Below are 12,623 nucleotides of genomic sequence, written 5' to 3'. Positions count from 1 at the left end.
AAAAATCAGGTTTTGGTTTTTGTTTGTCTTGCTGAGGGTGTGGGCTTGTGCCTAATTACCAAAGGGATAAGCTGTCTAAAGCCCTGAAAATGGAGGAAATTCGTGTTTTCTAACAGAAACTTTCCTGAGAAACATTTCAAAGTTCTGTTTAGAGCCAGGATATGGTGCTCCAGTAGAAGTGCTGGGTAATCGTTAGTCCCTACTGAAACCCCAGCTTCTGGGGAGCAGCTGGGCCCAGATCTGGCAAGCCAAGCTCATCAGGCCCCTAGTGCCTCCCCTCTGTCAAGTTCCTGGGTGGAACATTAGCACTTTAGGGCTACTCACTTGGAAAACACAGCACAGTGTTTTCCTTGGAAGGACAGCTCGGTTAAGGGGGGGCAGCTGGATGGATCAACCCCTCAGACGGAGAGGTTGGAAGTCACTCCGCAGGGCTGGAGGGACATACAGCTGGGGAGCTGTGCAGTAATAGTGGGGCAGGTCCCTCTCTGGGTAGAGAGCACCTCTTCCATTCTTCTCAAGGGACTCTTAGCTATCTCATAACTGAAGACTACACCTATTTCTTCCTGGAGACAAAGGATTGAGAAGTTGAGTCCCCTCCCTATACTTAGAGACCTTTCCTGCGAGACATGGGTCAGGAGAGAAAATAGGTCTGTAATGCTCCATCTGTTCGGGTTATCTGCTCAGGCATTTCTGCCTTTGAAAGGCAGGTGGATCCTTCCAGACTCTTAACATGACCTTTCCCCTTCCAATTCCTCCCAACCTAGTCAGTCACTTGCCTAGAAACCTGGGCTCATCTTTTAAAACCCAGAAAAAAGAAAAAGTGTCCCTATTTATAAAACATCCCTGGACTTGGAGCTGAGTTCTCATTCCCCTCTAGTGTCAGAACGCTGTGTCCCCTTCTGTTTATGATGTTAAAGGGAAAAAGAATCACCATGCGGTGGGACCTCTGTGTGTTTCACTAGGGGGGGCTACAGGGGGCTGTACCCGGGTACCCCATGCCTGCTAAATTGGTATTTTATGAATACTACCCTAGCAGGCTCTGTTTTCATTGCCTTATATATTTAGTCTTCACAACATCCTATGAGACAGGTTCCAGGCTTGCTCCAGGGCTGCAGAGGAGGACATTGAGGGCTGGACGTGTTACGTAACTGTCCAAAGTCACAGAGCTGTGGACACGGCAGGACCTGGCTTAACACCCAAGCAGCCCTCTGACCTCACTCCCTCACCAGCTCGTGCTCATCTGGAGAATGAAACCGGGTGGACCTGAGCGGGGAGAAAAAGGCAGAGGCTAGGACCGTCCCGTGTGCGCCACTGCATTCTGTGTGCGTTCAGAATGACTAATTCAGTGCTGAGTTGTCAGGTGGCAGCCTGTGAAGGCACAGCCCAGCACTCTGCCTTCCGCAGAAAGCCCTGGCTGCTCATCTGATGCAATCGAATTTCCTAGGGTGGCCTTTAGAGCTCGGCTGTTGCTGGAGAGAGGGAGAAAGAAGTTTCACATATTGTTTTTTGATCAGCAGGTTTGGAAACTTTGAGTGTTTGGCTCACAGGATGGTGGAAATGCTCCAGCATTTCCTGTGGCCTCGAGTCTGGGTTCTGAGATAGAGAGCTGGGCCTGAGCTTTGCCTCCCCCACTGGGGAATGTCAGCCACATCACGGGTGACAAGGCTTGCCTGCCTGCCCGGAGCAGGGGAGCTGGGGGGAGCTGGGGGGTGGGGCAGGAGGGGAACAGTCACTGGCATTACAACAGCTGAGAAGGAATTCAAAAAGCAAATACCCCAAAACCAGAATAAAGGAGGAAGTGTGTGCATTAGTTTGTAAAATAATGAACTTTCCAGTTGAGATGCTGATTCCCAAAGTGCAAGAGAGCTCCTAGTGAAGGGCAAAGAACCAGCAGCTCAGCTCCTGTCTCCTCTTGTTTTTGACAGAATTTCTCCAGGAGGAAAACCAATCTAGAGTAGGTCCTGCTCTCACCTCTGGGCGCCTCTATTTCTATTCCCGTCCAATGGGACAGATGAATAGCTGCTGCTTGAAGAAGTGCCTGGAGGTTTTCTGAGAAAGGAATTCTGGATTTCAAAAATGCATCATTGATTTGAGTAATCCTTCACTTTTTTTTTTTTTTTTAAATCTCTGACTTTGCTTTTAAGGAAAGAGTGATTCATTCATTTATTCATTGACTTGTCTGAAAACTATTTACTGAGCTGCTATTCGCCACACCATCTGGTCAGGACTGGAGGTGCCGAGATGAATAAGATATATGATGCCCACCCTTGCGGGCCTCAAACTAATAGCATCACGTATGAAAAGGTGCTCTGGTAGATGCATCGCAGGCACCTAAGAAGGCACACGAGGCAGTTGCTTTTCAGCTTGGGCGGCTCTGGGGTCAGGGAAATCAGAGGATCTGGCATATGAGATTGGCTTTGAAGCCTAGGTGGGACTCTTTGAAGCCAACCCGAGGGTGGAAGGGAAAGACATTGCAGGGAGAGGGAACATTATGAACAAAGGCAGGAGGCACAAGAATTTGCCATGCCCAGGAAATGGCCAGCAGTTTGAGGAGGAAAGAAAGCCACTACTTGTCTCGGTGCCTTTCTTCCACTCAGTAGAGCATGGCAAACTGGAGACGAATCCTGACCTGGCCAGTCTGGGCCTTGCCTTCTCCATGCAGCTTTACCCACGGCACTGCAAAGGGACTGTCAGAGATCTTTTTTTTTTTTTTTTTAAGATTTTATTTATTCATAGAGACAGAGAAAGAGAGAGAGAGGCACAGAGACACAGGCAGAGGGAGAAGCAGGCTCCATGCAGGGAACCCAACGTGGGACTCGATCCCTTGTCTCCAGGGTCACACTCCAGGCTGCAGGTGGAGCTAAACCGCTGCGCCACGGGGGCTGCCCGACTGTCAGAGATCTTAAAGAAAAACGTATTCATCATAACTTACAGAGTTGTGGCGAGTGTATTTGGGGGTGGGCACAGGGGTGCAGTTGGTGGGTAGGGGGCACTGGTGTGCTCAGAGGCAGGCAGGAGCCAGACTGGGAAGTTCATGTGAGATAGGTCCTGAGTCACCATCTAGAGTTTTAAAGCAGGAAGGGAGATGTTGGGATTCAAGCTTTCACAAATAACAAATACTGTTTCTTCTGCTCTTTGTTTTCTGCCTGTTTGCACAGTAAAAGTTATAGCTGATTGAATTTTTTTTTTTTTACTGTCCAATGTGAATTGGAAAGAGTTACTCAAAAGAATTGGGCTCCTTTCCTGGAGATAATCCCACAGATGCAGGTGATGATAATTCAACATGGGACGAAAGGAAAAAGTTTTCTCTGCTACTTTCCACTGTGTATCTGGCCAAGACTATTCAGCACTTCTTTGTTTCCTGAGAAACAAAGGAGGTGAGTGGTCTCAAAGCATCATTTCCCAAAGTGTGTCCCATGTGAAACCGGTGCCACAAGATGCTCCATGGAAGAACAAAAAAAGAATTTTCTAGAAAGACACATTTGGGAAATATTATGTATTGCATAGGAAAATTTCACAGGACACATATATTACATTAAAAGTCCAAAGCGTCCTATGGTAAAGGAACCTTTTAAAAAATGTGGTATAGTGATTAAAAACATGGGCGATGGAATCCGACAGATGTGGATTGAGTCCTGGCGGGCCTCCACATTGGGATATGAGATATTGGACAAGTTACTCAGTGTCTGTGCATCTTAGTTTCCTAGTCTGTAAAATGGTTTAGTAACTGTACCTATTGCATAAGGTTGTTATGAAAAATATATGGTACGTGAACTTGTTGGTTCCATAATTAGCTATTATTTCATTCAGTGTTTTTACAAGAGATTTAACTTTTTCTTTCCTTTTCTTTTCTTCTCCTGCTTCTTCTTTTTTTTTTTTGGTTGTATCACATTACATTTCTGAAGGAAGTAGTATTGTGGAAAATGCCAGGCCAGGACTAATTCCTGAAATGCCTGCATGACTCCTGGTTGCAAGCCAGGAGAGGAAAAGTAGCTCCTAGGCACTGAAGGCTCCATCAGAAATGTGGACATTGCAGGTATCTGAGTCCTAGAACTGGTGAATAAAATGTCATTCCTGTTTAGCTCCAAGGTTAGATTGTGTGACTTCAGTGTTTTGCGTGCCAGTTGTCTCTCTGAGGGACTGGCAAGATTATAACTTGGGGCAATAAACAGATATGATAGGGTTGATGTATTAGTTTGAAGCTTTTCTATTATAAGTGATGGAAACCTAACTCAAATTTATTTAGCATAGCAGGGAATTTGTGGGCTCATATATCTAAGAAGAGTATTAGGAGAGCTCAGAGAATGGAAGAAAGGGGATCCCTGGGTGGCGCAGCGGTTTGGCGCCTGCCTTTGGCTGAGGGCGCGATCCTGGAGACCCAGGATCGAGTCCCACATCGGGCTCCCGGTGCATGGAGCCTGCTTCTCCCTCTGCCTGTGTCTCTGCCTCTCTCTCTCTCTCTCTCTCTCTCTATCATAAATAAATGAAAATAAAAAAAAAGAGAATGGAAGAAAAAGTGTTAGGAGCCCGGAACTCAGCATGGGGAGGACTCTTGTCCTCTTTTCCTCTCTCTCTTGGCTGCTTGTTTTTGTCTCTCCTTGCCCCCTTCCTTCCTATCACAGACGGTTTGTCACCCCGTGGAGGGAAGACGGCTGCCAAATAACTCCCCCCAGAAAGAGAGAACTCTTCCCTTCCAGGCCTCATAGAGCAATCCCCAGAAATTGAGTTGCTTGGATCATGTGTCTGTCCCTTGGGCTAGTCAATCACTGTTGCCAGGGAGATGGGTATTGTCATCCGCCCCACACATGCCCACTGTTGGTTGTGGGGCAGGACCTGATACCTGGAGAGGAGAGGTGGGAAAGCTCATGAGATGGACCAAAACCAAAGCTACAAGACTTCTCTGGAGCTCTGTGTGAGGGAAGATGTGCTAGAGTAAAAGGATACAAAATTGTCCTCAAGTAGTATCAGGGTTGTCATGTTTTTACATAAATTCTCTTTCCTGTTGATTTAAGCAACTTAAAAAAAAAGATACTATTTATTTACTCATAAGAGACAGGCAGAGACATAGGCAGAAGGAGACGCAGGCTCCCTCTGGGCAGCGTGATGTGGGACTTGGTCCCTTGGGATCATGACCTGAGCCAAGGCAGATGCTCAACCACTGAGCCACCCAGGTGCCCTGTTTTTAGCAACTTAAAAAAACATTTTTATTATTTCTTCAAGTGAATCTTGTCCTACATCTCATCTCCCTCTTTTTTTGCAGTTAAAATAATGTATTTATGACTATTACTGTCCACTTTGTAAAGTTGGTTTATGTAATACGTTTTTTGAAAAGCAAGATTAGAATCAGTAACCTTAGTGACCTGCTTTTCAACTAGGGATGATTTTGTCTCTTAAGGGACATCTGGCAAGGTCTGGAGACATTTTGATTGTCTCCAACTTCTAAGCAATCATTTGATTGTGTAACTGGCATCTAATACTGGGTAGAGGCCAAGGATGCTGCTAAAAGTCCTGCAGCGCCAAGGATGAGCAAGAATTCTCTGATCCAAAACGTCAGTAGCGCTGTGGTTAAGAAACGCTGCTTTAGTGGTTTCATGAGAACAGATCTTCTTCTAATAGACAAATTTATTACCCTACATTTTGTGTATTAAAAATAAATTAATTTTATTTATTTTTAAAGGGTTTTTGCTTTTTTTTCTTGATTGCATCAATGTATGAGAGTGTCATTTTGCCTACATGCTCACCAGTCAATAAACGTTTATTTCTTGCCAGTATGATAGACAACAAAGGTATGATTTGCTGTTTTTTTTTTTTAAGATCTTATTTATTCATGAGAGACACACAGAGAGAGGCAGAGACTGGCAGAGGGAGAAGCAGGCTCCCTGTGGGGAGCCCGATGCCTGGGATCTCGCCCAGAGCCAAAGGCACACCCTCAACCCTGAGCCACCCAGGTGCCTCTGATTTGCTGTTTTGATTTGCATTTTTCTTATTACTGTTAAGAGTGATCTTTGGGGTATTTATTGATCATACAATTCCTCTTGCGTGGTTTACCTTATTTCCTTTTTTTAAGGTTCTGCAAGTGTTTTAATATATTTATAGGAGATCATTATTAAGGATATTTAGACTAGATTAAGTCACAGCTGTTGCAGATATTTTCTTGATGGTTTTATCATTTATTTTTAAATTTTTATGGTGCTTTTTGGAATTTTAAGCATTTTGTGAGAAATCATCAGCTTCGTCTTTATGCTTTCTGTCTTCAGTGTTATATTGGTTTGCTAGGGCTGCCATAACAAAGCACCGTGGCCTGGATGATGGGTTCAACAACAGAAACATTGTCTCACAGTTCTCGGGGCTGGAAATCTGAGATCAACATGTTGGCACCGTTGGTTCCTTCTGAAGCCTGTCTCCTTGGCTTGTAGATGGTCCTCTTCTTACTGTGTCCTCGGATGCTTGTCCCTGTGTACCTGTCTGTGTCCAAATTCCCTCTTATAAGGACAGTCAGATAGGATGAGGGCCCATGCTAATGACCTCATTTTAACTTGAGTTCCTCTATAAAGGCCCTATCTCGAAGTACACTCATATTCTTAGGTACTGGGGGTTAGGTCTTCAACATATGAATTTTCAGGGGACACAGTAGCTGACAATCATGTTAGAAGGGGCTTCCATCACCTCGGGAGTATGTAAATATTTTGAGGAAGTTATTGAAACTCTCTATCCCCAGTATTCGCATAATCATTATAATCATTTGCCACCAATAGATAATGATGGCCAGTGGGGCAGAGGACAGTTTTCCTGCGGAGGAAGGAAGGGACAGAGGAGTTGAGGCAGATCATTTATCCAGCTGTTAAGTATTTATTCCCCATTGATCTGCCTTTTGGCTTCTACAGGCCCATCTGTCAGGCCCTTTCAGTGCAACCGTGGGGCACACAGTTCACCCAGGCAAGTGTGTTAGTTTTTCCATTACACAGCTCCTATAGGAATGTCCTCTTAGGCTTGTTTTTTTTTTTTCCCCTCTTTTAATGGGGTTTGCTGGTGTAACAAAGACTAGAAATATGATAAAAGGGTTTAAAGCTATTTATAGCTATTATATTTTGAAAGCAAAAACTATATGGGAAATTAAAGGGGAAAAATCAGGTTATTTGGGAACTTTATGCATCCAAGACCTAATCAAATTGACTGGAAAAAAATGTAGAAATGTAACAGTGAGATGGCTTCAAACTCAGAGATAAGTAGAATTTTGGGCGAAGAACAATGTATAGAGACAGATTTCTAGACGGATTTTTAAAAAAGATTTTATTTATATTTATTTATTCATGAGAGACACAGAGAGAGGCAGAGACACAGGCAGAGGGAGAAGCAGGCTCCATGCAGGGAGCCCGATGTGTGGGACTTGATCCCAGGACCCCAGGATCACGCCCGGAGCCGAAGGCAGACGCATTAACCGCCTAACTGCCGAGCTCCCCAGGCGTCCCTCTAGATGGAATTAAGAGTGGTTTCCCTCCGTTGTCTTGGAAACATGTGTGGCCCACAGCTAAGAAGGAGACATTCAGCAGAATGATAAAATTTCAACTTGCTCAAGGGTTATGGAGTCACATCTAACTGACAGGCAGACTTAGTAACTAAGTCCCAAATAAAAAGTGACTCCTCTTATCTCATTAAAATCACTCAACAATCAACAAGCCATTTGATATGCATATTAAGGTTGTAGAATCTTCCAGTTAAAATTGGAATCAAGGAAACCAATCAGCAGGCAAGCAGGGACATTGTAGAATTCTCCATCCCAGCTGCCTCCAGGGACTCAAGAGTTACCTTCCGAGACAGAATGATTGGAGGAGTATCTAGCCAGCTGCAGAGACTTCCCTTTAGAGGGTCTTAAATTTTAGTTTGCATAAGAATTATTATATCAGGCTGTTTACACAAATTTATGAGCCTTATATTTACTGGGCAATTCCGACAACATTAGGCTCAGTTTTACTGCTGGTGGCTCTGATGAGCGAGAATTAACTGTTCCTCATGCCAATATAAATTCAAGAGGATAAAATGTGGACTTCAGAGGCTAACGATGTGGACTGGATTATTCATTCTGCAGTTGTGCACCTGACTCTACCCCGAGGGAGCCCCGTCTGTGCTGTTTGTTAGTGTGGGCAATGCTGATGAGGTCTAATTGGACTTGTCAAGTGAATTCCCAGGGGTTTCCCCTGAGACTCTTGGCTTTCTCAAAGGCTCCTTTGTACACTGCAGCTTTCTTATTCTCCACGGAGACTCAGGGAAAGCCACATCATTGTACTCTCACCTGTCCAACAGGTTTTGTCTCAACAGTCTTTGAGAAATAAATACCAGTTGAAGGGGAAGTAAAACACCCTGGGTTTTTGATTCCTGGGGGGTTAGATGACCCCTTTTAGTGTAATTCTAGACGATTTTGTGTAGAGGTGGGAAGAGGGTGCTCAAAACGCATTTTGATTTTCATTTTGAATTCTCCTGACCCTCAAGATGGTGTGTTCTTTATTTGAATAGTGTTACCTGATATTTACACAGTGTATTTCCACGTTAGAACCTGTTTTCTTAGTTTTTATTCTAAGATGTATAACTGATCTGGATCCTGAATTGAGATGATGTGGTATAGACATAATACATGGTTCATAGAATTCTCAAGTGAGTAAAAGACGGTGCAGACTATGAAGAAGAAACCCTCAGTACAGATTGTCTACTTGTATTTGCATATATGAGACTTCATAATTATTTAACAAATCCCTGTTGGAGAATATTCAATTGTTTTCAAGTTTTGGGAATCATAACCAAAATAGCATTTGTCATTTAAGGTTAAGTGAATAATTACTTCTTGAGGGAATATGCTGGAAAAGTAAAATAACTTGGAGAAACTGTAAGATTTTTGGTAGTTTGCCAAAAGGACCTCTGGAAAGTTGTATGAGTTTACACTCTGAATAGACGAGCACAGACATGAACTTTCTTCTTTAGGACTCATAAACCAAGAGGGTCTAGGGACTCAAGTGTGTGGTGAATGAACCTCTCAAGTTATGACCCAGCTGCTACCAGAACTACTTTTGCCCTTACTTGGTTTCAGCCACTTGCCTGTTTCACGAATATGCTAGGCCTGTTCCTACCTCAGAGCCTTGGCACTATCTGTTTCCTTTGCCTTCAACATGATTTCTCCAGATCTCCTCCTGGCTCACATCCTCACCTCTCAACAGCCTTTTTTTTTTTTTTTTTCTCACCAGCCTTTACTCAAATGCTGCCTTCTCAGCAGAGCTGAGCTTTCCCTGATTTCTCTATTTACCATTACACTTCTGCCTCTCAAATGCAGATACGATCACATGCTTCAGATGCTCCTTCTCTGTTTCTCGTTTTGCTCCTTGAGCCATCTAACATCTGGATTTGCTGCTGTATCCTCAGCACTGAGAACAGGCCTGGCACAGAATAGGTAGGGCTCAGTAATTGTTGAAAAGAACCACGGCTTTGTAGATTTGCTCTCGCTGGTTAGCACCGATTGGCTTCACAGCAGGCTTCCCTCATCATTCTTGGCCAAAGGAGCAGCAGTTTTGTTTTGGTTCATTTCTTACACTTGTCAGCTTGGCGAAGTTAGTTATGTCCGTAACTGTCGGTGTTGTCCAGGTGGCCATTATTGTCCGTTGTCTCCATCATCTCAGTGATGTTCAGCTGCCACTGAGATGGCGGTGATAACTGACAAGGCCTACTCTGGTCTGATAAAGAGCCAAATGCACATGTTTGATCAGAGTCTTCATACACAGATCCATTTCTAAGAAGAAAGGACCAAGAACCCAATAGAAAAGGGACCAAAGATTTGGACAGTTCACTGAAAAGTGGACATGGGACTTTGCCTTTTTATGTTCAACCGCACTCACAGTAAGAGAAATACACATTAAAAGTACATGTGGTATATTTTTTTCAGTGAGTCAGATGTGCAAATGTTCAGTCTGTTGGTGAGGCTGTGTGTAAATAGGCAGCCTCATCCGTTGCTGGGGGTTGTGAGGGGAGAGTACAGATTGGTGCAATGCCTATGGAGGGATATCTGGAAATGGCTATCAAAATGTAAAACTGCATATGCTTGGGACGCCTGGGTGACTCAGTTAAGCAGTAGATTCTTGGTTTCGGCTCAGGTCATGATCTCATGGGTGGTGACATGGAGCCAGGAGTTGGGCTCTGCACTCAGCAGAGAGTCTGCTTAAGATTCTCTCTCTCCCTGTGCCCTCCCCTCAAATAAATAAGTCTTTAAAAAAATATAAAATAAAATGAAAGTACATATGTTTTCTGACCTACCAATTTCACTTCTGTGGAGCTGTTGTAAGGAGGTACTTGCACATGCGTAAAATGATGCATGCGTAAGGCCACGCACCACAGCCTCATTTGTAATAGCTACGAGTAAGAAATCACTCGAGCACCCAGATGATAGAGAACTAACTCTTCCTATAGGAGACTTCCATATAGAGAATTACTATGCAGCTGTAAAAGGAGCCGGGCTGCTTTATTTGCACTAATATCCAAAGATTTAGAAGATAGGCAACGTGAAAAAAAAAATGGTATGGAATGCTGCCTCTTTTTTATAAAGAAAGGGTGGGGGAAATGTAATATATTTTTCGTCTGCCTTACGTACACGCGAAGACTTTCTGGAGGGGCACGCAAGAACTGGGTAGCTGGAGACATAGGGGTAAACGTGGCTATGGGGGGGATGTGCAACTGTAAGAGGAGGGAGATGCTACACTGTATTTTCTCTCTCTCTTTCTCTCTCTCTCTCTCTCTCTCTCACACACACACACACACACACACACACACATTTATGTTTCGCATCATATGAATATCTCACCCATCGGAAAATACTAAGTTAAAACAACCATCCTAGAGAACCGGGCTAATCTGGGAGAGGCTGCTGGGGATCATCTTCCTTCGAGAAAGCCACACTGTTCATTCCGGGGAGAATTCAAGGTCCGGATGGGAAGGCCGCTCTCTCTGCCTCGGGGTTTGCCTGTGCCCCGACGGCGCAGCGCACAAACCAGCCTCGGGCATGCGGCACTGAGCGCGCATGTGCAGGTGTGCAAACCGCAGGGCAGGTCTCCTTGTTCACGAACGACATCCTGGTTGCATCCTGGTTGCATCAGTGCGGAGCTCTATTTGTGACACAGAATACTGTCCTCGGGCATGTGGCACTGAGCACACGTGTGCATGTGTGCAAACCCCGGGGTAGGTCTCCTTGCTCACGACATCCTGGTTGCATCCTGGTTGCATCAGTGCAGAGCTCTGTTGGTGACACAGAATACCGGCTTCGGGCACGCAGCACCGAGCGCGCGTGTGCAGGTGTGCAAACCCCGGGGCAGGTCTCCTCGCTCACGACATCCTGGTTGCATCAGTGCGGGGCTCCATTGGTGACACAGAAAACCGGCCTTGGGCACGCGGCACTGAGTGCACGTATGCAGGTGTGCAAACCCTGGGGCAGGTCTCCTTGCTCATGACACCTGGTTGCATCCTGGTTGCATCAGTGTGGAGCTCCATTGGTGACACAGAATACCGGCCTCAGGCACGCGGCACTGAGTGCGCGTGTGCAGGTGTGCAAACCTCTGGGTGGGTCTCCTTGCTCAAGATATCTTGGTTGCATCCTGGTTGCATCAGTGCGGAGCTCCATTGGTGACACAGAATACCGGCCTCGGGCACACGGCACTGAGTGCGCGTGTGCAGGTGTGCAAACCTCTGGGTGGGTTTCCTTGCTCAAGATATCTTGGTTGCATCCTGGTTGCATCAGTGCGGAGCTCCATTGGTGACACAGAATACCGGCCTCGGGCACGCGGCACCGAGCGCGTGTGTGCAGGTGTGCAAAACCCGGGGCAGGTCTCCTCGCTCACAACATCCTGGTTGCATCCTGGTTGCATCAGTGCGGGGCTCCATTGGTGACACAGAATACCGGCCTCGGGCACGCGGCACCGAGCGCGTGTGTGCAGGTGTGCAAACCCCGGGGCAGGTCTCCTCGCTCACAACATCCTGGTTGCATCCTGGTTGCATCAGTGCGGGGCTCCATGTGTGACACAGAAAACACTTGAAAGAAACGCGGCTTCCTGCCCTGACTTCCTGGGCAATCTGCTCTTCCGGAGACTGTTGAGCGCGAGGAGCCCGGGAGGAGCCGGGAGCGGGAGCTGAAGCCGGAGCCGGAGCCGTGCCCGGGGTCGCGCCCGCGCTGGGGCCTGGGCCTGGGCCTGGGGGGGGCCGGGCCGGGGCCGGGGCCGGGACCAGGGCGCGTGGACCGCGGGGCGGGGCGGGGCGGCGGTGCCCCGTGTGCCTCCTGCACCCGGAGCCGTTCCTCAGACCTCAACCACCAGTGAAAACAGGAAGTGATGAAGCAGAATTCGCCCTGCATCGGCCCCGAGCAACTTCTCTTCCTTTTGTCTGTCGTTCCTCGCCAGGTGTAGACACGTGCGGCCGTCGGATCCGGGTGCTGCCAGCCTCGGACTCGCCGGGGTCAGGATGCCGCCCCCCGCGGACATCGTCAAGGTGGCCATCGAATGGCCGGGGGCCTACCCCAAACTCATGGAAATCGATCAGGTCAGTGATGCCCGCGGCCAGTTTTTGGTTCTTTGCTTTTTTGTTTTTTTTGTCTTTCGGGC

General features: G+C 46.5%; 1 protein-coding gene across 3 annotated transcripts in view; it reads left to right on the top strand.

Annotated features, from left to right (window-relative positions):
- ELMO1 (engulfment and cell motility 1) overlaps nt 1–12,623 on the top strand; it is a 523,086-nt gene that overhangs the window by 85,150 nt on the left and 425,313 nt on the right. For 2 of the 3 annotated variants that reach the window (XM_041727391.1, XM_041727393.1), the window contains exon 2: nt 12,423–12,561. In XM_041727391.1, the coding sequence (XP_041583325.1) occupies nt 12,423–12,561 (139 nt within the window). Of the gene's footprint in view, nt 1–12,236; nt 12,254–12,422; nt 12,562–12,623 lie in introns of those variants that run through there. The other variant, XM_041727394.1, reaches the window with a different exon arrangement.

This window comes from Vulpes lagopus, chromosome 13, assembly GCF_018345385.1.
Source record: "Vulpes lagopus strain Blue_001 chromosome 13, ASM1834538v1, whole genome shotgun sequence".
NCBI lineage: Eukaryota > Metazoa > Chordata > Mammalia > Carnivora > Canidae > Vulpes > Vulpes lagopus.
Note: the sequence above shows the minus strand (reverse complement) of the source record. Positions and strands in the feature narration are given on the sequence as shown.